The sequence below is a fragment of the Cyclopterus lumpus genome, chromosome 22 (genome assembly GCF_009769545.1).
Source record: "Cyclopterus lumpus isolate fCycLum1 chromosome 22, fCycLum1.pri, whole genome shotgun sequence".
NCBI classification, from domain to species: domain Eukaryota; kingdom Metazoa; phylum Chordata; class Actinopteri; order Perciformes; family Cyclopteridae; genus Cyclopterus; species Cyclopterus lumpus.
Genome location: NC_046987.1, coordinates 17554795 through 17577108, shown reverse-complemented (window position 1 = coordinate 17577108; position 22314 = coordinate 17554795). Strand labels below are relative to the sequence as shown.

At 43.2% G+C, this 22314-nt stretch overlaps 1 protein-coding gene across 2 annotated transcripts; it reads left to right on the top strand.

Moving 5' to 3' along the window:
- The first annotated feature begins 951 nt into the window (after window positions 1–951).
- On the top strand, window positions 952–21744 carry trip11 (thyroid hormone receptor interactor 11). Of its 2 annotated transcripts, none has more exons than XM_034562904.1 (21): window positions 952–1593; window positions 4432–4508; window positions 5771–5881; window positions 6145–6447; window positions 7083–7151; window positions 7436–7601; window positions 7708–8034; window positions 8664–8704; window positions 8800–8898; window positions 9155–9358; window positions 10156–13191; window positions 13402–13542; window positions 14419–14612; window positions 15256–15419; window positions 15543–15646; window positions 15753–15852; window positions 17241–17322; window positions 17982–18096; window positions 19210–19332; window positions 19947–20079; window positions 20249–21744. In XM_034562904.1, the coding sequence occupies exons 1-21, from the start codon at window positions 1455–1457 to the stop codon at window positions 20461–20463; spliced, it is 5943 nt and encodes a 1980-aa protein (XP_034418795.1). In that variant the 5' UTR covers window positions 952–1454; the 3' UTR covers window positions 20464–21744. The 2 variants fall into 2 exon arrangements, with proteins under 2 accessions (XP_034418795.1, XP_034418796.1); XM_034562905.1 differs by having other exon boundaries at window positions 958–1593; window positions 7436–7598.
- The last annotated feature ends 570 nt before the right edge of the window (window positions 21745–22314 follow it).

The window sequence follows — 22314 nt, the reverse complement described above, 5'->3', positions numbered from 1 at the left end:
TATTAAATATGTTACATTTCATGTTAAACAGAAGAGTGTGTTATTTTCTTCATAACTGATGCCGGACCAGTGATCTATAGCTAAACAAATGTGTTGCAGTAGGTCAATTGCTTATTTAAAAATAATGGTTCGACGTAGAGTAAACTACACTGCACTTTTCAAGACCTAATCACAAAGATAAAAACAATCCAATAATATGGCAATAAAAGTGATAGCATTATAAAAAGAAATACATACAAAGACCAACACAAATCTAAGTATTAAATAAAATGAAGTATACAATAAGATATTCAAATAATAAAACAACATCATTGATTATTAGACATTCACAGCAAGTTCAGGTGCTTTTTAAAAACTGTTTTTAAAGGTGATTTAAAAGAGGACAATGACTTTGCTTGCCTGATATAAATATGAGGAGAGATTTCCACATATGAGAAGAAACATACTCCAAGTCTCACATTAGTATATTTGAGATCAGTAATAAAAAGGTTATAGCTCTTGAATAAATACACAATGTAAATATAACATTTGGGTTAAATGTGTTTTTTTGTTATACTTAGTATTTTATTTAGGTATTTTTACAGTTTGACAAGAAATACATCCTTTGAAAGTAAGGAAGGATAAAGGAAATTAAACATGCATCTGGCCAAGCCTGGCCATAAGGAAAATTAAATATAAAGGAAATGTTTAAGCAAGTAAATAAGTACTGGGTTAAATGTGGTTTATGAATACATAATGTTTCCCCCCCCCAAAAAAGTGTAATTCACATACATTTCACATTTGTCATCTTACTAACCTTCAAAGAATTAAAAAAAAAAACGGAATATGCAATAAATGTACGAACACGCTGTATTATTTATCCGCTGCAGACTTTCAGTTGGCGTTCTCTTGGTTCTTGAACGCCCCTTGAATTTGTTGGTCCTCCAGTATCCCACAATGCACCGCGGCCCTGTTCCGTGTCCACGTCAAACCTGACAGCAATCGACGCCGCAGCCGAGCTGATGGCTGCAGTTGAGGTGGCACTTTCTGGACGCCGTGTTGTTTAGACCGGCGAGAAAACTGCTGAGAAATACCCCTCGCGCTCCCCGTTAACGACACAGACCTCAACGTAAGGACGTAATCTCCGTTGTTGGCTGTCTGGTTGGGATATAACGTCGCTTAGCTTAGCTTAGCTCGACACATTCCTGAAGGCAAAAGATCAGCTGTCATTAGCCGAACCGGGGTCTTTGCTAAATGAGCGTCTGTCAGCCTGAAACGCGACTTTGTTCCGGAAGATTAAAGTGGATTTTGAAGTTAACTAAGTCCCCTTGGTGTAGAGTTTACAGTTCAGCTTGATGACCGAGTTTACTGTATCACATCTGGAGTCAAAGCTAGGCTAGCTTTCCTCCCCCCCTCACCCCTTTAGTCCTCTTCGGCCCTGCTTTGTTTTGGTTTGGTTTGTAGTCGTCCTCGAGATGTCATCCTGGCTGGGTGGAATCGGCTCCGGCCTCGGCCAGTCTCTGGGCCAGGTCGGTGGGAGCCTGTCCTCTTTCACCGGACAGATCTCAAACTTTACCAAAGACATGCTACTGGAAGGGGTGGAAGAAGTTGGAGGTAAGTTTGTGTTCCTGTTTTCTTTTGTTAAGTCGCCACATCATCAGACTCAAGGTTTTGAGTGACACAGCTGTCGCAGAGAGTGTTTTGTACACGCATGCATTAGCTGGTTGATGGCTCCAGTGTATCGATCTTTAATTGAGCAAACACTAAAAGGTGCCTGTTAGGTTCCCAGGTCCTGAAATGCCAACTAGCTGTTTCTAAAATAGAAAAGATGTTGGTCTTTATTAAGATTGTAAACATATATTGTCTGTCAGAGAAAAACTTTGAGCGGTAGAAGATTTCTTGCAACAAAATCTGAAAAAAATATGTTAAAGAACTATTGCTTACGTATTCAAAAAGTATCTGGTAACTGGAAAACTACCATCAAGGTTTGGCCGACTTGATGTGAGTGAAAAACCACGTAGACACATGTGTTTTTTGGCTGGTTGGTGTTTCAGTGTATTAACAGGCCCTGAAATATAAATATCTTGCTCTTAAGGAACACTGTAACACACTCGGCTGTCATAATCAAAAGCAACGGTCAGCTCACACAAGAGAAACATAAGCAGTTTGTAATAAGTAGATGGTTCTCGAAACAAATGCAATGCAGACACTCAGTTGGCAGTTTACCAGGTGAAACCAATCCAAATCAATAAAACTTCTCTCCAACACTACAAGATAACAGACTTCCAATAAGTTCAATGTTCTGTTTTTGTTGAAACTGTCAATGCTATTTTTATCAGTGAGTATCGACTAAATATCAGAATGCCTGTGTGGAAGTGACTGGGATCAATATCAGGTTTATCATATATCAGGCAATATCAAACTAATGGTATCTGATACCAGATCGTCCTATTGTCGACGATACATGATCCAACTATTTGATTCTGTATCGGACCGATATGCAATATCATCATTTGTTAATTTACTATTTGCCTTATTCTTGAAGAGCACCTCCTTATGTTTACTTCTACGGCACCAACACAGAGTTTCTTGACCCAGTGCATCACCCACTTATTTGTTCTTAATTATTAGTGATTCACCGAATTGGTAAAAGTACTCAGCTGCTTTGTCTTGTCCTATGTTTTCAAGATAATCTTGTTCTCATTGTGAAAAGTGTGTAAACAGAACTCCCTTTTCTATTGCCGCTCTGTTGACACTGAATGAGAGTTAAACTACTTGCAAGACAATAGAGAGATCTGCAGGGAGGATGTTTTCCAACGCAGGAAGCCAACGGGATATTTCCATTGGATTTCATTTTGGATTATTGCAGAAAATAAGCTGCGTATCAATCAATGTTGGCAAAGACGTTCTTTTAGTCTCATTTAGCCAGTTGTTAGCGGTGGCCTTCTTTAAGACGTGTAAAAGCTTCCCAATTCTTGGCAGCATTTACTGACGTATTTTATGTTTTAGAACAAGACGTTAAAATCTCTTAAGCTTGTGTTAACCGAATTCACAGTGTGTGGTGACTTTTAAGTACTCTGCCTTTCCACATCACCACTGCTCTGCATTTTGGTGTCAGTCTTTAATGTAGCATGCAGATGTGTAGACAGCACAGACACTAATTCACAGTTAATTCCACTTCTGTGCTTCAAGCTATCTGAACAAACCGGATTATAAATAGTTATTTGTTAATCACAAGGGGAGGGGAGGGAGGGGGGGGGGGGGAGTCCTGCTAATAACAAGTCTGTGACACAGTGGTCTAACTCTTTCCAGTCAGGATCACACGATGGCTCGACCTCTTGACTCGGGTCAGCACAGTTACGGTGCTTTTTGAAGCCCTCATTGCATGTGGAGCTACCTGTAGCGTAGGTAAATCCTGTGTTTTTAAATGCAACCCACACTTTATTTTGCTGTGTGATGGTGAAAGAGTTTTCATACATGCACGAAGAAGTCAGACATGTTCATCTATTGCAACATCTACCGAACTGACAATAAAAGTTATTTTGGTGTAAAATCTGAGGCAAACCTCCTCAGTCGATGCAGTCGTCGCCTCATTTATTGTCAGTGGAGCCTGATGGAAACATGGATTACAGGGTTCACCATCAAATCACACCTTTTTTGAAAAATTGATGCTCGGTTCTGAATTTAATGTGTTTCTTGTTACCGCCTTACTCCGGGCTCATGAGTGTTTTATGATGAATGCAATAGTTATGGCGTTTCTATCAAAAGGGCTCCATCTGAATAATTGTCCAGGTAAACCCCAAAGTACCATCACTCTGAAGCAAACAGACAACAAGTGATAAAGTATTGACTCAAAGAGAACTTTGACCGCAGATCTCCAACTCACAGCTGTAATCAAACACCAAAAGTATGAATTCTTATCACTGAGAACGGAGCACGGCTGTGAAGCTCTCTTCAAGTCAGGCCCGGAAGTACATTTAATTAAAAGGGAAATTAAAAAAAGAGGACACGAACTGGAGATAGATCTGCCCGTAGGCTTCAGTTTAGCTTGTCTGAGTGTGAGGTGTTGGCTGAGCTTCGTCCAGCTGTTAAGGTCACATAACTCCGATACGATCTCCAGAAATGTTGGCCTGCTCGGCCGTGAAGTGTTTGTTTGTCATGTGAGCCCGGCGGGTAATGCAGATCTGTGTGTTGGAATAAAGAAGAAAACAGTCACCAGTTAGTCTTAGTGCTCCTTGATAAACTTGAAATTCAAGTTATCAGAAAACTCCCTGATTTAAAAAAAAAAAAAAAAAAAAAAAAAAGTTTATCTTTCTGTCTACATGAGAAAAACATGAAGCTATGTTTGTGGATTAGACTCACATTTAACTCATGCTGCCTTTTTGTTTTTGCTGTAAACTGATTTATATATATTTTTATATATTCAATGCTATATCTTCCATGTAACTGCAGATGCTGCCACAGAACTGCATGTGTCCAATACCAAGTTGGCCGACATCGAGGGTGCTTTTGCCTCTCAGAAATCTGAGGTGAGATTCTTTGTGCATTCATTCCGAGTTGAGGGGTAAAACTATAAAGCCGTTCTCGCCATCGGCGCGGTGTCTTGTCATAGCAGGAAAAGCACAGCTATAACTTGTAACATTAACTATGGATTTGTTCAGTTTGTCCCAGTAAGCCAGCATGCACTGCACCAGGCAGAGTTAATTTTGTTTCATTTAACTTGCCTGGCTGGACAAGTGGTCAGAAAAATACTTGTCCCAATACATTTCTTTTATTTAATAGCAGTTATCAAATAACAGCAAAGACTAAAGTTGATTATTATGTGTTATCCGCCATGCGGCCAAACTGCGCAATGCATAGTTAGATTTTCGCCCACATCCTCTAGCGCCACCTAACTGAACTCCTGTTTCATGGGTAATTAAAATTCTTGCCTGCACTTCAGCTCGTATACTTTGTCTTTACCCTCCGCCATTTTCCAACGAGGGCCTGATCAGTACTGTGCAGCTCTCCACAGCAGTGAGAGGGATCCGAGGTGGCTCTCAAGTTTCAGGTTAAGTTTATGTATAGAGCACATTTGAAAAGAACACAACTTGACCAAACTGCTGCACAGTGATAAAACAATAATGCAATATATAAAAAGCGTCACTCGAGGGATTTGCTAGATGTACTAGCCTGACATGGCATTTCACTTGCCCCGGGGAATCCTTATTATTCCCTCAAACTGACGAACCTAGATATCTATTACATGTTTTTATTTCCACCTGCGTTTGAAGTCAAATGTCTTCGGTGGGAAAGGTCTATAAACCCTAGTCTCAGGAATGCAAACTATGGTCTTGATCTTCAGCATTTATTGCGTGACTCGTAAGATGCTTGATGAACTTTAAAGCTCTAGAATCATGTTGTTCAATGAGAGATTGGAGAAGGAGATTGCTAGTAAGATGATTTTTCTTCTATCTATCATCAAATCTTGTTAAAAGACCTAAAAACAACAATGAATTGAACCTTCGTATTGTGTGTGTGTGTGAAGCATGATGTATTTCACTCCTGCACCATAGAGCTTCATTGTTGTACACAATTACCAATGAAGCACAATGTTGCATGAGGTGATTCATTTGTACTTAATCCCACAAGCATCATCCTGCTGCTGTTAATACTCACTAGAGCACCAATTGTGTATTAATCTGCAGCTAAAAATGGTCCCGACCACCTTCCTGTAAAGCAGAACATTTTTAATTTCATCCATATATTTTTGTATGTGACTGACTCCATCCCTTCTCTCTCTTTGTTGCAGTACGACAGGTTGAGAAGGCTCCATGCCGAGCTCGAGGAGAAGCTGGAGGCCTCAGAGATCCAGATTAAAGGACAGTCCGCAGACTACAGAACCCTTCTGCAACAGAAAGATGTATGTACATTTGAGTTATTAATTAAAGCATTCACATAATATTTGTGTAAAAAAAAAAATATCCTCCAAGAGATAAACGTTTATTTTTCAGGATTTTCTCCAAAGGCAGTTAGTTAGAAGCAGGTTGGCCTACACTTAGCGTTTCAAATCCTAATTTAAAACCTAAAATCATTAAATGTCATAGGAGATCATAAAGAAATCTAATAAACAAAAACAAAAAAAGGCACAAAAATAAAACCCTAATGTTTGTTTGTGTCTTCAAGGTGGAGCTCAGTCACCTGAAAGCTCGACAGAGTGGACTCCAGGAGGAAGTCCAGAATCTGCAGCACTCGGCTCAGTCTGCCTCCGTCGGTCCGGCCATGCTGCCTGTCACCACTTCTTCCTCGACCACAACCTCCTCTTCTGTCTCCTCCTACATGTCGCGGCCCTTGGACTCCCACCAGGGTTTCCACGGCGACGAAATGGACCTCAGCGACGTGATCTGGTCGCAGCAGGAGATCAACCGGCTGTCGACAGAAGTCATGCGTCTGGAGGCCGAGGTGGCGCACTGGAGGCGAATGTCTCAGGTGATGATGATGTAGCAGGACAGGTGGTTTCTGGTACGGAGAGTTGATACTGGGTCATCCAGTTAAAGGAATAGTTCCACATTTCCATCGTAGATGATCTCCTTTTATATATTCACAGTTTTATGTGAATTTGCACAGATTAAACACAATATATAATGTTTCATCCTTTAGTAATTACTAAACTTTAGAGGTGCTGAGAGAGATATTATGGACAGAGCCAGGCTAGCTGTTTCCAGTCTTTATGCTAAGCTAAATGTTCCCTAGTTGTAGCTTCATATTTACCGCACAGACATGAGAGTAGCATCGATCTTCTCTACGAACTCGGCAATGACGCAAATGACTATTTCCCAAAATGTCAAACTATTCTTGAACTAAAGTGTTTGTCTCTGTAATATATAATTCAACCAACCGTTATGCCCTGAAAGCATGGCTTTCAAAAAATGCATTGGTTTTATTTGAGCAGTTTTTAGTCCCACATAAACGAGGGCGGCTACATAAAAATATGTGCCAGATACTAAAAATAAACTATTTGACATTTATTTGTGTTCATTTGGTTTCACCATTATTGTTTTGATTTGTTAAAACATCTTTCTTTTGTTTGTTTGTTTGATCTGATTTTATTATTTTTCTTTCAGGCATCGACAGCAGCAGCAGCTGGTAATGGCGACCAGGAAGAGGTTCTCAAACTTCAAAGAACTATTAAGGTGATTTTTTTCATTTTTGCTAGATTAAATAATATGTTATTGTTGAATCAACATCTTAAAACTACTATTATGAATATGTTATATTGACTATAGTTTAAATGACTATGTGCTACCCAACACCGAAGTTCATCTTAGATTTATGGAGTCAGTGTTGTGTTTGTTTTTTGCTCTCCCTACGTGGCCAACGTTTTCAATGAATGCAGATCTGAATAATTTATAACAACTTGCACAGATCTGAGTGACGCTGAGACTCTAACCTCAATGTTATTCCTGCCTTGGAACAGGAGCTGCGGGAGGAGATGAGCCGTGAGGTGGATGAACACCAGCATGAACTGGCAGCTCTGCAGGACGCCCAGCGGCAGAAGATGGCCGACATCACACGGCGACATAGAGAGGACCTAGCAGAGTACGAGGAGAGGATAGAGGAGCTGGAGGAACAGATTCATGGTGGTCAGCCGAGCTTTGCTATTTGTTATTGTAACTTGTGGAAGTGATATCGTTTCTACTCAGACACAACACACCATATGAACTCCCTCCTCTGAATCTTTCTCCCCAGGCGGTGGTCCAGCCACTTCCCCGTCAGATGCCTCCAAACTGCCTGAACTTCAGAAAACCATAAGCTCCCTGCAGGAAGCGGCCGACCAGCGGGAGAATCAGCTGGCTGAGCTGTCCGCCAGTCTGGAGGAGGCGCACACGAAACAGGCGTCACTGCAGGCGGAGAAAGACGAGGCCCAGGAAGAAAACACCGGGCTGCTGCAGAACTACACGCGGCTGCAGGCCTCCGTCACCGAGCTTCAGACGCGGGTACAAGAGCAGGAGGGGAAGTCTCTGCAAAAAGCCCAGCTGGACCACGAGATCCAAGTTTTGAAAACGAACCTTGCAGGTATACTGTTATTCATGGTGAATCCAGCTAATTGATGCCATTTAAATTAAAGCTCCTGAGTGTTTTCAGAATCTCACTTTCCTAAAGCTTAGTGTGGAAATTTAATATAGCATGGCCAGAATATTATCATAGAGTCCCCGAGTGAAAACCACATATGGAAGCCCTGATAGGAGTAAGTCTGAAATGTTTTCTCTCCTCTCTTTCTGGCTTAAGAACAGCTGAACAAAAGGTTTTACCAGGATCATTTTTCAAAGGTGTGAAAACGTAAAAAAAAAAAAGAAGTGAGGTTTAATTTCTTCATGCACCGTAATAGCAAGCTATTTAAATTGGAAGTAACCTGGAAAAAAACATGAATGCTTTTTGTCTTATTTTGAACATGGGGTCGTGGTGCACTTCAGCCTCTAGTGGCCGAAATGAGTATTACAACAATAAACGGAGAGAAAAGAGTTCAGCTGCCAAACTCTTTTTTTCACGTGTTCTTAATTAAGTCACAAACATAACAATTGAGATCAGACTTAGAAAAGGGATCACTAGATTGTTTTTCTCATTATTATTCTTCTCAGGTCTTCCATACCCATACGTTGTTTTCCTTCATAATTAACCTGCATATTAACTATTCTGATTTTCAGAAGCAGAAAAAGAAATAGCAGATCTGAAAAGCATGACTGGGGTTAGTGTGATTATGAATCATTAACCATACATCATGTTTACTATTTATAATGTATGTAGTTTAATGAACACTCTTAACTCTTTTTTTATAATTAGGCAGAACCAAAGGAAGAAGTTGAACATGCAGACATCTTAGAACTGAACACCATTATTGGGACGTTGAGACAAGAAAAGGAAATCCTAGAGCAAGAAAAGGTTTGTTCATCTGGTGCAATCTGAATATTTTAACCACAGGCTGCTTACATGATCTGATGTATATCTTTATTGATTTTATTGATGCATTTATTGTATGTGTCTGTGTGTCACTTGTGACAAACAGCAGCAATATAGAACCTGATGATGCTTTTACACTTACATGTGTTAAGTTATCGGGAAGACAGAAAAGGTCAGAACTCAGAGTAACTGAGGTCTATTGGATTATATAAAGTATTTGTTGTGTGTCTTTTCACAGCTCACTCTCCAAGACAGACTAGAAATATCAGAGGAACAAACAGTTAGCAATAATGAAGCAGAGTCTGGTGCCACAGAGTCACTGGAGGATCTGAAGGCGGAGCTGGAGAGGAGAGAAAAGGCCCTGAGCAACACAGAGGAGGAGCGAGACACTCTGATGTCTGAGCTGGAGGAACTAGACCGGCAAAACCAGGAAGCAACGCAGGTCTGACTGACCGCTGTGGCCCGCTTTCTTTGTTATCATATAGTCATTTTAATGATAGTTTTGATGTAGCAGCCAAAGTGCTTTACAAAGATCCGCCTTAAAGGAACAGTGTGTAGCATTGACAGGGATCCACTGGCACAAGTGGAATATAATATTAATAACTGTGTTTTCTGTAGTGTTTAATCAACTGAAAATATGAATTGTTTTGTTTTTCGTTACCTTAGAATGAGCCGTTTTTTATCCGCATGTCGTAGCGGCTCGTCTTCAGCTGGTAGCAATCTGCCACCAGCCGCCAAATCCTACACACTGAACCTTTCTAAGGCAATAAAGTAATTCAAGCAGAAACGACTGTAAAAAATTCAGGTATTAACAAAGGTAGAAAAAGAAATAACAAGAATACATACATAAGTGCACATACATTTGCACATATTTTAGCATATAATTTAGCACGTTATTATGTATTTTATCTCAAGTTCATATGCAGGTAAAATTGCTACTAAAAGTTCTATGTACATATGTTTTAATATGTAATAATTTAAACCCACTAAAATCTCTTAGATTGTAGTAATATTAAACTGAAATACATAATTCGCTACTTATTTAATTTAACCTACTGGGTTTTAATAGTCTTCAGACATTGTAAAGGCCTCATACTGGGCAAAAACCAAAGATAAGACATGGAACTGTATGACAGTTTAAAAGTAAAATATGGAGAAACCCTACAAAACTATAAATAACATAATAAGAAGACATTTTTACAATTTACTGATTTTATTTCCTACTTTTTCTGTCTCTAGCACATGATCTCAGTGAAGGAGCAGCTCTCTGGACAGCTGAGGGAGGCCGAGGCGGAACTGACTGGACTGACAACAGAGCTGAACACAACCAAAGACCAGAGGAGGGCACTGGAGCAAGAGCTGGAGAACCAAAAAGAGAAAGCGAGCCAGAGCGCTTTCACCCTCAACGACCTGCATATGAGCAAACAGGAGCTGGAACAGACGGTGAAGGAGCTGAAAGACAAACTGGGACATGCACAGGAGCAGAGCAGGGAGGCACGAAGAGAAATCACAGAGCTGAAGAGGACTTCTCAGGAGCGAGAGGAGCAATTATCTTTGGCTAAAGCAGAGCTGGATCATGCAGGGGGGAGAGGAACTGGGGCTCAGGGAACTGGAGAGAAGCAAGCAGGGAAGGAGAGGGAGTTGTCAGAGCTCAAGAGACAATTGGATGAGATGAGGAGCTCTCAGCAGAAGGTGCTGTCTGAGGACTATGAGCTGAAGATGGAGATCAGGAGGTTGGAGACGCAGAGTGAGCAGGCTGTGGGTAAAACTGAGGAACTAACCAAGCAGATGAAGGAAAGCCTGGGAGCTCTGAACAGGTCAGTACGTGAGAAAGACACTCGTATCGAAGCTCTGAAGCTGGAGAAAAGTCAAATAGAGGGGGAATTGGAGCAGGCTGAGAGGATGCTAACAGAACAGGGGAAACAGTTCCAGCAGACCATCGAGGAGTTGACTCGAGCCCGCTCCATGGACGCCTCCGCTTTACAGACGGAGCACGAGTGCGCCATCAAACTCAACCAGGAGAAAGACATGGAGATATCTCAGCTGAAGAGAGACGTGGAGCAGCTGGCGTCCGACCACAGAGACACCAACGAGATGCTTTCCATCACAGTCGCGGGGCAGAAGCAGCTGACGGATTTGCTGCAGGAGAAGGATGTCTTCATGGACACGTTAAAACAGAACGCTTCAGATTTGCAGAAGGAGATGGAGAACAGTATTTTAGTCGTGACAAAGGAAGCGGATGCTCTCAAACTGGCACTAGAGGAGAAGGATAAACAGTTGGGGGGTATGAAAGAGAAGAACAGTCATTTGAAAGAAGAGATCGACCGATTCAGGGATCAGCAGAGCAGACCTCAAACGCTGTCTGAGCCCAGGACCTTAGACATCATCACAGAGCTGGAGACGGAGATCACCCAGCTCAAGTCCTCCAGGAATAGTCTGGAAGAGGAGGTCCAGATTCTGAGGAGGACCATGGAAGAGCTGCAGGCCTCTCTCCTTCTGTCGCAGCAGTCCCTCCAGGGGCAGCAGACGGAGCTGGAGCAGGCTCACGCTCGCCATCAGCAGACCACACTGAACTATGACAGACTCATCCATGCCAGAGATGAAGAGATATCCTGCCTCCATCAGACTGTAGATCAGCTCAGCGAGGGTCGAGTGCGTGACTCCCCACCTGTGCAGGGTGAGGTCATCCTGCAGGAGGAGAAGACCCAGACTCTAAATCAGGAGAACGGCAACGAGAAACACGACCTGTCAAAGGTAGAAATAGAAAGACTGGTGAGAGGCATCAAGGAGAAAGAGACTGAGATCAGCCTGCTGAACGAGAAGAACCTCTCGCTGACCAGACAGCTGGATCAGCTGGTGGTGTACCGCGATGAGGTGAGCAAACTGTCCCAGTTGATCCTGCAGAAGGATTTAGAGATCCAGGCGCTTCATGCCAGACTGTCCATGGTCGGAGGTGGTGGACACAGCCAGGATGTCATGTTCCTACAGCAGCAGCTGCAGGCGTACGCCGTCGAGAGAGAGCAAGTGCTTGCCGTGCTCAACGAGAAGACCAGAGAGAACAGCCAGCTTCGCTCCGACTATCACCGCCTCATGGATATCATGGCAGGGAAGGAGGCGGCCCTGTCAAAGCTTCAGCAGGAGAACCAACGCCTCTTCAACATGAGCGACCCCTCGGGAAGCCAAGAGATGTTCAAGGAGACCATCCAGAACCTGTCCCGCATCATCAGGGAGAAGGACATAGAGATCGATGCTTTGACCCAGAAGTGCCAGACCCTGGTGACCGTCCTGCAGTCCTCGGCAGGAGAGTTTGGTAGCGGCTCCGGAGGGGTCAGCAGCAACCAGTTCGAGGAGCTGCTGCAGGAGAGGGACACGCTGAAACAGCAGGTGAAGAAGATGGAGGAGTGGAAGCAGCAGGTGATCACCACGGTCAAGAACATGCAGCACGAGTCGGCTCAGCTGCAGGAGGAGCTGATCAAGCTGCAGGGTCAGGTCTGCGCTGACAGCGACAGCAGCTCCAAGCTGTCGGTGGACTACGCCGGACTGATCCAGAGCTACGAGCAGAAGGAAAGGAGGCTGGGAAGTCTGAGTCAGGAACTCGCTCAGGTCCAGCAGACCATCACCCAGCTCAGCACCACCAAGGATGTCCTGCTGGGTAAACTGGACATCGTAGCTCCTGAAGTCGTAGCTGCTCAAGCTAGTGGAGCTTCTCTCACAGCTGATGCTCCGAGCCGCCAGGCGTCTCCAACAGCAAACTACGAGAAACCCACAGAAGAAATTATTCAATTGAGAATTCAGTTGGCTGAGAAGGAAAACATAATCGTGACTCTACAGGAGAACAACCGCCGGCTCTCCAACTCGGCATCGGCCACAGAGAGCGAGCAGAGGAGTCAGGTCGAGGAGGTTCGGCTGGTCCGAGAGAGGCTGGAGGCCCTGCAGGGGTCTGTGAGGGAGAAGGACCTGCTCATCAAAACCAAAGGCGACCAGCTGAGTCACGTCAGAGAGTCACTGCGGAACCGCGAGAATGACAACGAGGTGCTGAAGCAGGCCGTGACCAACCTGAAAGAGCGCGCCCTCATTCTGGAAATGGATGGGAGGAAGCTGAAGGAGGAGAACGAGCTGGTGGCTTCACGCTCTCGGGAGAAAGAGTCCGAGTTCAGAGCGCTGCAGGAAACCAACATGCAGGTTTCCCTCCTGCTGAGAGAGAAGGAGTTTGAACTGAGTGCAGTGAGCGAGAAGTCTGCAACAGTGGAGAGGATGCTCAAGGACAAAGAGCAGGTCAGTTGGCTACTAAGACTTCTGAATCATTACATTTGTTTTAACTTTTTAAAGACATTTTGTGATTTCCAGTCGGGAAAAGATTTTTTTTTTAATTGAACTTTGAACTTTAACTTCTTTGTCTTGTGTAACTGGAAGGAATATTTAACCTCCTCTTTTATTGTTCAAATAGTCTAATTTCTGATTTACTCTGCTGCCGATGTGATGCAGGGTAAGTCTGGTGAGCTGAATCAACTCCTGAATGAACTGAAGTCCATGCAGGAGAAAGCGTTGGCGTTCCAGCAGGAGAGGGATCAGGTGATGATGGCACTGAAGCAAAAACAAATGGAGACCACCGCAGTACAAACTGAGGTAGGAGGACAGACGCTATTCAGTCACTTAGTTTTGAACCGTGCGTCTGTGTTTGCTCACCGCCGGCCGGGTTCGATGTGCAAGACAAATTCAACTTTTCCACGGTATTCATCACCGTGTCTTGTTTGGCTAACAATGTCGTACACATCAAAGTGAATATTCAGCCAGTGTGTACATACATTACACACATTTGTGTACATACATTACACACATTTGTCTACATACATTACACACATTTGTCTACATACATTACACACATTTATGTACATACATTACACACATTTATGTACATACATTACATATGTGTCTACATACATTACACACATTTGTCTACATACATTACACACATTTATGTACATACATTACACACATTTATGTACATACATTACATATGTGTCTACATACATTGCACACATTTGTGTACATACATTACACACATTTGTGTACAAACCTTACATTTGTTTTTACATTGTAAATTCCATCAAAACACACTTTGCATTTCTGAGAAGCAATAAAGTGAATCTCTTTTGCACATTGTACATCAGTATAAGGATAACAATATATAAAAAACAACCAATTTGGTGTAATTTCCCCATGATCAGGTTAATCACATTATTTTATTGTGTGATAAAAGTCACGTTGCTTCAAAATAGACTTAAGACAAATAGGCGTCAACAATTCAAAATAGATTGTCTTCATAAGTAATGTGTTTAAATATACAAACATATAATATTTAATTCTGGAAACCCTGTGTTAGTTCCTTAAAGACACTCCTCATGTTTTCCATTCATAAAATACAACAAGTATTTACAGTCACCTGTAACGGTTACAGTTCAGTAATCTACTCGTGTAACGGTGTTTCTGTTTCCTCCACAGCTTCAGCATATGAGGGACAAAGAACAGCGTCTCAACTTGGAGCTGGAAAGGTTACGTAATCACCTCTTGGAGATCGAGGACTCGTACACGAGAGAAGCCCTCGCTGCAGAGGACAGGGAGACGGAGCTGCGCAGGAGGGTGGCACTGCTGGACGACAAACTGGCCACATCCTCCAGCGCTGTGGAGAATGCCAGGTGAGCCTGACGTCGATAAAAATCAATGAGAGCATCAGGGATACCGCTGCTCATTTTCACCATGATGGTTGATGTATTGAACAGGAATAGCGTGCCATATTTAATGGAGAATAGGTGTCATTGGTGGCTGTTTGGAAAAAGGAAAAATAAAAGGTGCAAATTGCCCAGAAGGAAAAGATCTAAAATGGATTTCAGCTTTGTAGTTTTGCACCTCAAGAACACCGTATTTATTACCCTTGATAAGGATATTGAGTCTGCAACAGTCCTGAGATTCTCTAATATTAAAGGAATACATACAGCCACAGAATAACCAGTATATAAACATACCAGTATATCAATTACACACCCCCCCCCTCCCCCCCCCCCCTATGTTGCCTTGAATTCCCTTGAATGCCTGCATGACAATTCAAGGTTCAACGCGGGTTGAGTAATTGATGAAACATTTTGAATTTTGTGGGTAAAGTACTAGATGCCCAAAACATATCCTCCAGTTGAAGGACTTTGACTAAGACGTCCTTACGTTCTATTGGCTGTGCCTCAATTGTGGAATTGATCTGAATGTCAATGAGATCACCTGGTTAACTTAAGGTTGTATAAATAGTGAATCTGCCTGTGTTTTTTCCCCCCGGCCCTGTGCCTCCAGCCAACAGGCCAGCATGCAGGTGGAGTCTCTGCAGGAGCAGCTGACTAGAGTGGTGAAGCAGAGGGACGAGGCACTGATCAGTCTCAGAACCTCCCAGGAGCAGGTCAACCAGTATGCAGTGTCGCTCTCCAACCTGCAGATGGTGCTAGAGCAGTTTCAACAAGGCAAGTCATCTCCTTCTCCCTGAAGACTCATCGTAGTATCTACCCTGGTGGTACTGAGAAGGCAGTTTTGCAATGAAATATCCATATAACCTGTAGTGATTGTTTCTCCCCCCCCCCCATCAGAAGAGAAAGCCATGTACTCTGCAGAGCTCGATAGGCTCAAGAAGGAGAAGGACGAGTGGAAAAGAAAAGCACTGAGGCTGGAGGACCAAGCATCGTCCCTTCAGGTAGAACAACAACAATCAATAACTGATCCAAATATCTATTCACTTTTTTTATATGCTAACGGCAAGGCCGCGATGCAAACAATAACGGCGTTCTGCTCTCTGTCAGGTTAACCTCGATGAAGCCAACAGCGCTCTCGAATCGGCGTCTCGCCTCACTGATCAGCTCGACCTAAATGAGGAGCAAATTGATGAGCTGAAAAAACAAGGTGAGCGTCATCACGCCCCGCTTCTGAGTGAATTATGAGAACGCCAGACCAAAACTCCATATAAGCTATATAAACGGAGGTATCTTTCTTTCACAAAGGTTGCAATAATGAAAAAAAAAACGGTGTAACATCTGCTTGGTTCAAAGACCTCTAATGTTTATTTCCAATGTTGTGGAATGCAACTGCCATCATCTGCTGCCTTTTTTTTCTGGCCCAGGCAGCCTTTAGACATCAACTTATTTATTTTCCATTCTCCAAGTCTTTTACTTCAGTGTGCACATGTCCTATAATCATAATCTGAATAACAGAGCAAGTGAAACTCTGGTCGCCCCCTATGTGAATAATCTCTTATCTCTCTCTCTGATTTTGTCCGGCACATTCTCAGACGGCTTCTTTTTGTTCACCCCTCTCTGGCTGTTCGTTCAGACCTGATATGAGGTCATATATTTACTGCACAAATGAGTCACCTATGGAATATTTACATTGGGACTAATAATAGTTAGCCGTGAGAACGTCTCGCCAATGAGAGGATGGCTTTGGTCTGTGCGCATCGTAGCTGTTTGTTCCCTTTCATGCATTAACACTGAATTCAAAGAATCCGATGTTTTGATGAACAAATACCCGATGAGCTTTGAAAACCCCTTCAGGTCATTTAATGAAACGTTCTGCTGCTCTGAAAGTATTTCCAGATTCTTCAAAGACTCTTCAAGCCATCTGGATGAAAAAACATTCTGTCCGCCGCACGGTATAAACGATTAGAGCATATTATATTATCATTTTTTATGTTGGTTGATATTATTTTATATTTCCATTATAACAGAGCGTTCATATTTTGCTTGTATTTTAACACTAAGAGCAAGGATGTGGCCCGGAAATATAGTCCCAACTTGAAACGGGTTACGGATCTTATTCATCATATTTATAATAAAAAAAGAATCCAGATGGTTCAGAGGAGTCTTTGATTCTTACGAAATAATATCTTTTAATGACTTTCTGGAAAATTCAAAGATTGTCAGGTATTTATCCTTTGTGTGATCGGCTGCTTCCCTTAAACGATAAAAAAAAAAAAAAAACATCTCTTCTCTCTCTCTCTCTCTCTCTCTCTCTCTGTGTGTGTGTGTGTGTGTGTGTGTGTGTGTGTGTGTGTGTGTGTGTGTGTGTGTGTGTGTGTGTGTGTGTGTGTGTGTGTGTGTGTGTGTGTGTGTGTGTGTGTGTGTGTGTGTGTGTGTGTGTGTGTGTGTGTGTGTGTGTGTGTGTGTGTGTGTGTGTGTGTGTGTGTGTGTGTGTGTGTGTGTGTGTGTGTGTGTGTGTGTGTGTGTGTGTGTGTGTGTGTGTGTGTGTGTGTGTGTGTGTGTGTGTGTGTGTGTGTGTGTGTGTGTGTGTGTCAGTGGAACTCAGACAGGAGATGTTGGAGGAGGCGCAGAGGAAACTGATGAACCTTCTAAACAGCACAGAGGGGAAGATAGACAAGTAAGTTCAGTCCAGTCTGGGTTAAATATTACATTCTTTAATTCATCTAAATTACGGATTATCCCCTGACTCATCGGCTTAAATTAAACATATTACACTATGATATTAATATGTGTATATTCGATAGGCCTATATATGTTCATATGATATACACTAAGACGTCTCGTGTTAGTGGGTCTCGATGCGTAAATCTCGACCGGATTAGGCAGAAAAAAAGGTGCGACGAAAACAAAAAACATCCCAATTCACAGAGATGCCGATTCGCACGGGACTTCTATTTTCACATGACCTCTGTGTTTGGTTCAGTGTGGTCGTTAAGTTGCCGTGGAATCTTTTTTCCTGACGGCATTTCAAAGAAGACCTACAAATTACGAGAGGTCCCTAGTTCATACTAGTCCTGTGTGAATTTGGGCTTTGGGCAAAGAATTATCTCCTAATTTGGAGTTATTGATTATTTTTTGTTTCTATCGCTACCAAAAACATTAGAAATGCCATTGAATTACTGCTAAAAGGCTTTGTCAAAAAACTGAAAATAGAGCTGTTTTTAGATGCATAGTTTGATTGAATTGCTATAAATAAATCTTGCGTACTGCTGTATAAATATGGGATTGAGGTCTTTGAATGACATCATGCTTTAAACATTCATATTCTGTTTCCAGAGTCCTGATGCGTAACCTGTTCTTGGGATACTTCCACACACCTAAAACCAAGCGGGCCGATGTGCTGAGGCTCATGGGAAGTGTTCTGGGACTGAGCAGAGAAGATGTTGATAAGGTGAGAGATTCCTATTGAGCCCATTTACTTCAGCACATGGTCGCATATTCACAGAATCACGTTTCTGGACGAGAATCGGTTTTAAAACAACATTTTATGACTGCGTGATGACATTAACAGTCACTGTGCCTTCCTCCACACTGATTAATTGGGTGTATATTTTAGGCTAATTTAATCATTTTTCACTTACTTATTTTAATACACGTAGAAAGATTTATGTTGGTGTCTTCGGCTGGGGCAATTTGAGTATATGTAAGCCTTAATATGAGTTTCGGCTGCAGGAGAAAGGAAAACAGTTAACCAGTATAACCAGTATTTATATACACTAACTGTTGCAGATCACTCCGACCGATTTTATTAAACGCATCCTTGAGAGTCGATCCTGAAACTCGGCGTTCAACTCTTGACTTTTAACTCCAGCAGCCCCTGAAAAGCCTCTCCGTGCTCGGCCCAGAAAAACAAAGCGTTTCCTTTCCACAGATCTTCGGGGAGGAGCCCTGTGGGACTCCATCCAACGATTGCAAAGCGTATCACCCAATACTCCCACAGTAAAACCCATAGGATGATTAGAACTCCTCAGAAGACCGTTTTTTATAGAGTTGGAGGTCGTTCTACTTTTCATCTCTCCCTCATCTCCTGTAAATGATATTTACATTTTCACTCGACTCGTGTTTACGAGACAGCTTTTTAGAATTGGCATATATATATATATATATTAGATTTATTTGGGGTCCATCCAGCTGGATCCTGCCAAATGATTCTAATGATGATGATGGGAGCATAAATGATGGTGAAATAATAAATGTGTTTCCTGTCGGAGTGTGTGCTGTCTGTCAGACTCTGAGTGTCTGTGTATGAGCTTAACTAGTATTGGGTCCACTAAATTATTTTCCAGAAAGTGGCGGCAGGCAGAAAGAAAGCCAAGGACAATAGAAAAAAATAATTAAATAATCTGACCCCTTCTTTGAAATGGGGGGAAAAAAATAGCCTGAAATGAACTGTGAAGACTGTCACGTCGACGGTACCTGCACTCTTCATCCATCGTGTAGTAACTTCTATCATTATCATAAAATATTAGACGTCCGTGATGATTTGGAGACTTCCTCACTGCAGATGTTGGGGGAGGACGGACCGCACGGTGTTACTGGATGGATGTCGAACTGGCTCGGAGGCAGAGGAGCGCAGAGCGTCCCAAACACCCCGCAGAAGCCCACCAGTGGCCAAGGGTTCAACTCGGTAAGAAACGCCACATTAAGTTCCTTTAAACACAGACACGCACACAGTTTGCGTTTGGTAGAGCATGCTATCGGGACGGAGCGCATCAACATGCTTTAGCCGGACACACAGAACTATCGTGAGCCTAAAGCTGACTTCTGGTCACGTGCGTCAAGATCCCCCTTCTTCCTGCTGATGCCTCGCGTCTTTTTGAGTGTATCCGCTGTTTTCCGGTTCAGCAGCTTATTAAAAGAAAAACGTAGTTCCGGGTTCTTCAACCTGTTGGTAGAGCAGCGTTTAGGCATTTTTCTGACAAGGAGATGCCTTCACACAATCCAAAGTCAGTAGAGACCGATGAATAGTTTCCCCCTCTGTCTCTTTATCCTCGTCCATCAGAACCAGACTTATCGCAGTGCTAAAGAGAGGTCTGCCTCCATTTATTATTCTGCTCTAGGGTGAAAACACTCCTTTTAAACAATTCACAAGCACAGGATGCAGAGATTTGAAAAATAGATAGCAGAAGGGAAGGAGACTTATAGTCTCCGTCGGGGGAGCTTTTCTCGAGCTCACTCTTCATTTTGGACCCCTCATTTAGGATGTAAAAATATATATCAGTAAAACTGTGTCCTTTGCAGTCCTTCTCAGAGATGTTTGTGAAGTTCCTGGAGATCGAGTCGACCCCTTCGCTGCCCGCGGCGAGGCTTCCGGCCCATGACATCAAGGCTCTGAGCGCTCCGCCTCAGAGACGGACCGGCAGTGCCGCTGCAGGTAAACCGCCCTTTGGGAATAACCGCCGCCGGGGTGTTTATTTCTCCCGGGAGGCGCATCTCCCCAAACACATCCAAACTTAGTTAACGTTGACGCCTCTCTCTCTCCCTCTCTCTCCCTTCCCCTTCCCTTCCTCCCCCCCCCCCCCCCCCCCCCCCCCCCCCCCCAGGAGCTGCGGCACTCGGCAAGCGACCCGGCGAGTTCAACCCTTTCCTGGCCTCTCGCTCTGCCGCCGTCCCCCTGCTGGCTGGTTCCAGCTCCGGCGGCTCAGGAGGTCACCTGCTGATGAAGCCCATCTCCGACGCCCTGCCCACCTTCACACCTGTGCCGGTCTCCGCCGAGGACAGTGGCGGCGCTGTGCTCAAGGACTTGTTGAAGCAGTGATCGGCCCCATCAAGAGAGCGCCGGACAGACACATTAATCCATTCAACATGAGTTTTACACTACACGGACTGAGATACGTTAGCAGTTCTGCTAATTATTGCTGCTCTTTTTTTCTTTTCTTTCCTTTTTAAAAAAAAAAAAATATCCTGCAAAAATAAATGTCGAAGTCATTCCTTTTTTTTCTTCTTTTTTTTTTTGCGGGACGTATTTTATTGCGATCACTGTCCTATGCAATAGTTTCCCTTTTACACATCGGTCTCAACATCATTGTTAACTTGAAGACGATCGCGAAGTGACTCCACATGCAAAACGGACGCAGGATGAGAACATTTTCAACTCTGTAGAGAGCAACGCCGCCGGTTTTCAGAAAGTTTCTTTTGGGTTACGTCTCACATTTTAGATTTTTCTTCATCGCACAAGTTTTGAACACGAGTGAGCGTGTTGACTCACTGTGTGCAGTTCAACCCATGCGGGTTGAGTCTATTCGTCACCTCTGTTGGCGACAGGAAGCATCTCATGTCCTTTAGTCTTCATCCGTTTACTTATTTTCTTGTCTTTATTTCTTTTCAACGACTCAGTGATCCGTTTCTGAACCAGGACTTGCCTAAAAACTCTGGCAGCAGAAGTCTGCGTCGACATTTATGTGGTTCAGTACATCTGTTCAAACCATAAGGACATTTTTTCTAAATCTTGTCTTTTCCAGACGGCAAGACTGTGATATGCAACAAGCGTAGTATTTATGGCTGTTACTGCGGACTGTGGTTGTTCGGAGGCCGGAGGCTGCTCATGTGTTAAAGTACAGTACTATTATATAGTTATATGTATGTAAATGGGTGGCGTTGTTTCCTATTTATGGGCACTAAGGAAGTTTTTTTAATTTAAGTGCCTGCATTTTGCTAATTGAGATAGTTGTATAATCAGGATTGTAAATGGTTAATATAAATATATATATTTACAAAATGTAAAAACTGCACATTTAAAAAGTTTTACCTGACCAGAGCTGGCCGGTGCATAAAAGAGCTGCTCTACATTTTTGTATAGAGCTGCAGAGTAATACAGGGTTTCTCCAGGTGTATTGTTGACGTGTAAAAAAAAAAAAAAAAAAACACCCAAAAAACTGTAAATCCTCACTGTAAGATATTTTTCTGGAGATGTAAAATCTGATATGTCTGAAAAGGGAGTTGGATTACCTTGAACTTGGATGATCTTTACCTGATGTAAGTACCCGTGATTTAATTGGAATTTAAAGTCAAATAAAGATACTGCTGTGCTGGCCCTTTACTGCTGTGCTTCTTCTTTTTCCACTCTCTCTCTCTCTCTCTCTCTCTAACCATCATCGGCATGCAAACCAGATGTGGCCACTACAGCGCAGATAGCCTGCGCCAGATGTGCAGTGTCATTCAGCTGTGTGTGCGTGTGTGCGTGTGTGTGTGTGTGTAGGGGAGTGGGGGGATTGGGAGGATTGGGAGGGGGGGGGGCTGTTTATAACGTTGTCAAACAGCCCCACAGTGTATGCGTTCTGCCTTTGTGGCCCCCCAGCAGCACAGGAGTCGCAGCTCGTTGGCGTGAGCGCGCCGCTGTCTCTGGACGGGAGGGGGCTGGCTCTCCCTGATTGAATCCAGCTGTTGTGAGAGCGCCAGTTTAAAAAAAAAAAAAAAAAACGTTGCATTGCTAAATAATCTGCGGAGCGGAAACGGTCCATTTTGAAAAAGGCATTCCGTGCAACACTCGGTCAATGCACCGGAGCTTCAGCTCGGTTAACGAGGACCTGGTGTCGTGCTTTCGCGTAAAGGCGCATCGTTCTGGGCTGGCGCGAGGACTGCTGGGTAGTGGCGAGGGGGTTTCGGGTCT

Coding starts and splice junctions, on each gene's coding strand:
- trip11 (XM_034562904.1), top strand. CDS start 1,455: ATGTCATCCTGGCTGGGTGGAATCGGCTCCGGCCTCGGCCAGTCTCTG. Junction 5,882..6,144: donor CCCTTCTGCAACAGAAAGAT/GTATGTACATTT, acceptor TGTGTCTTCAAG/GTGGAGCTCAGTCACCTGAA. Junction 7,602..7,707: donor GGAGGAACAGATTCATGGTG/GTCAGCCGAGCT, acceptor CTTTCTCCCCAG/GCGGTGGTCCAGCCACTTCC.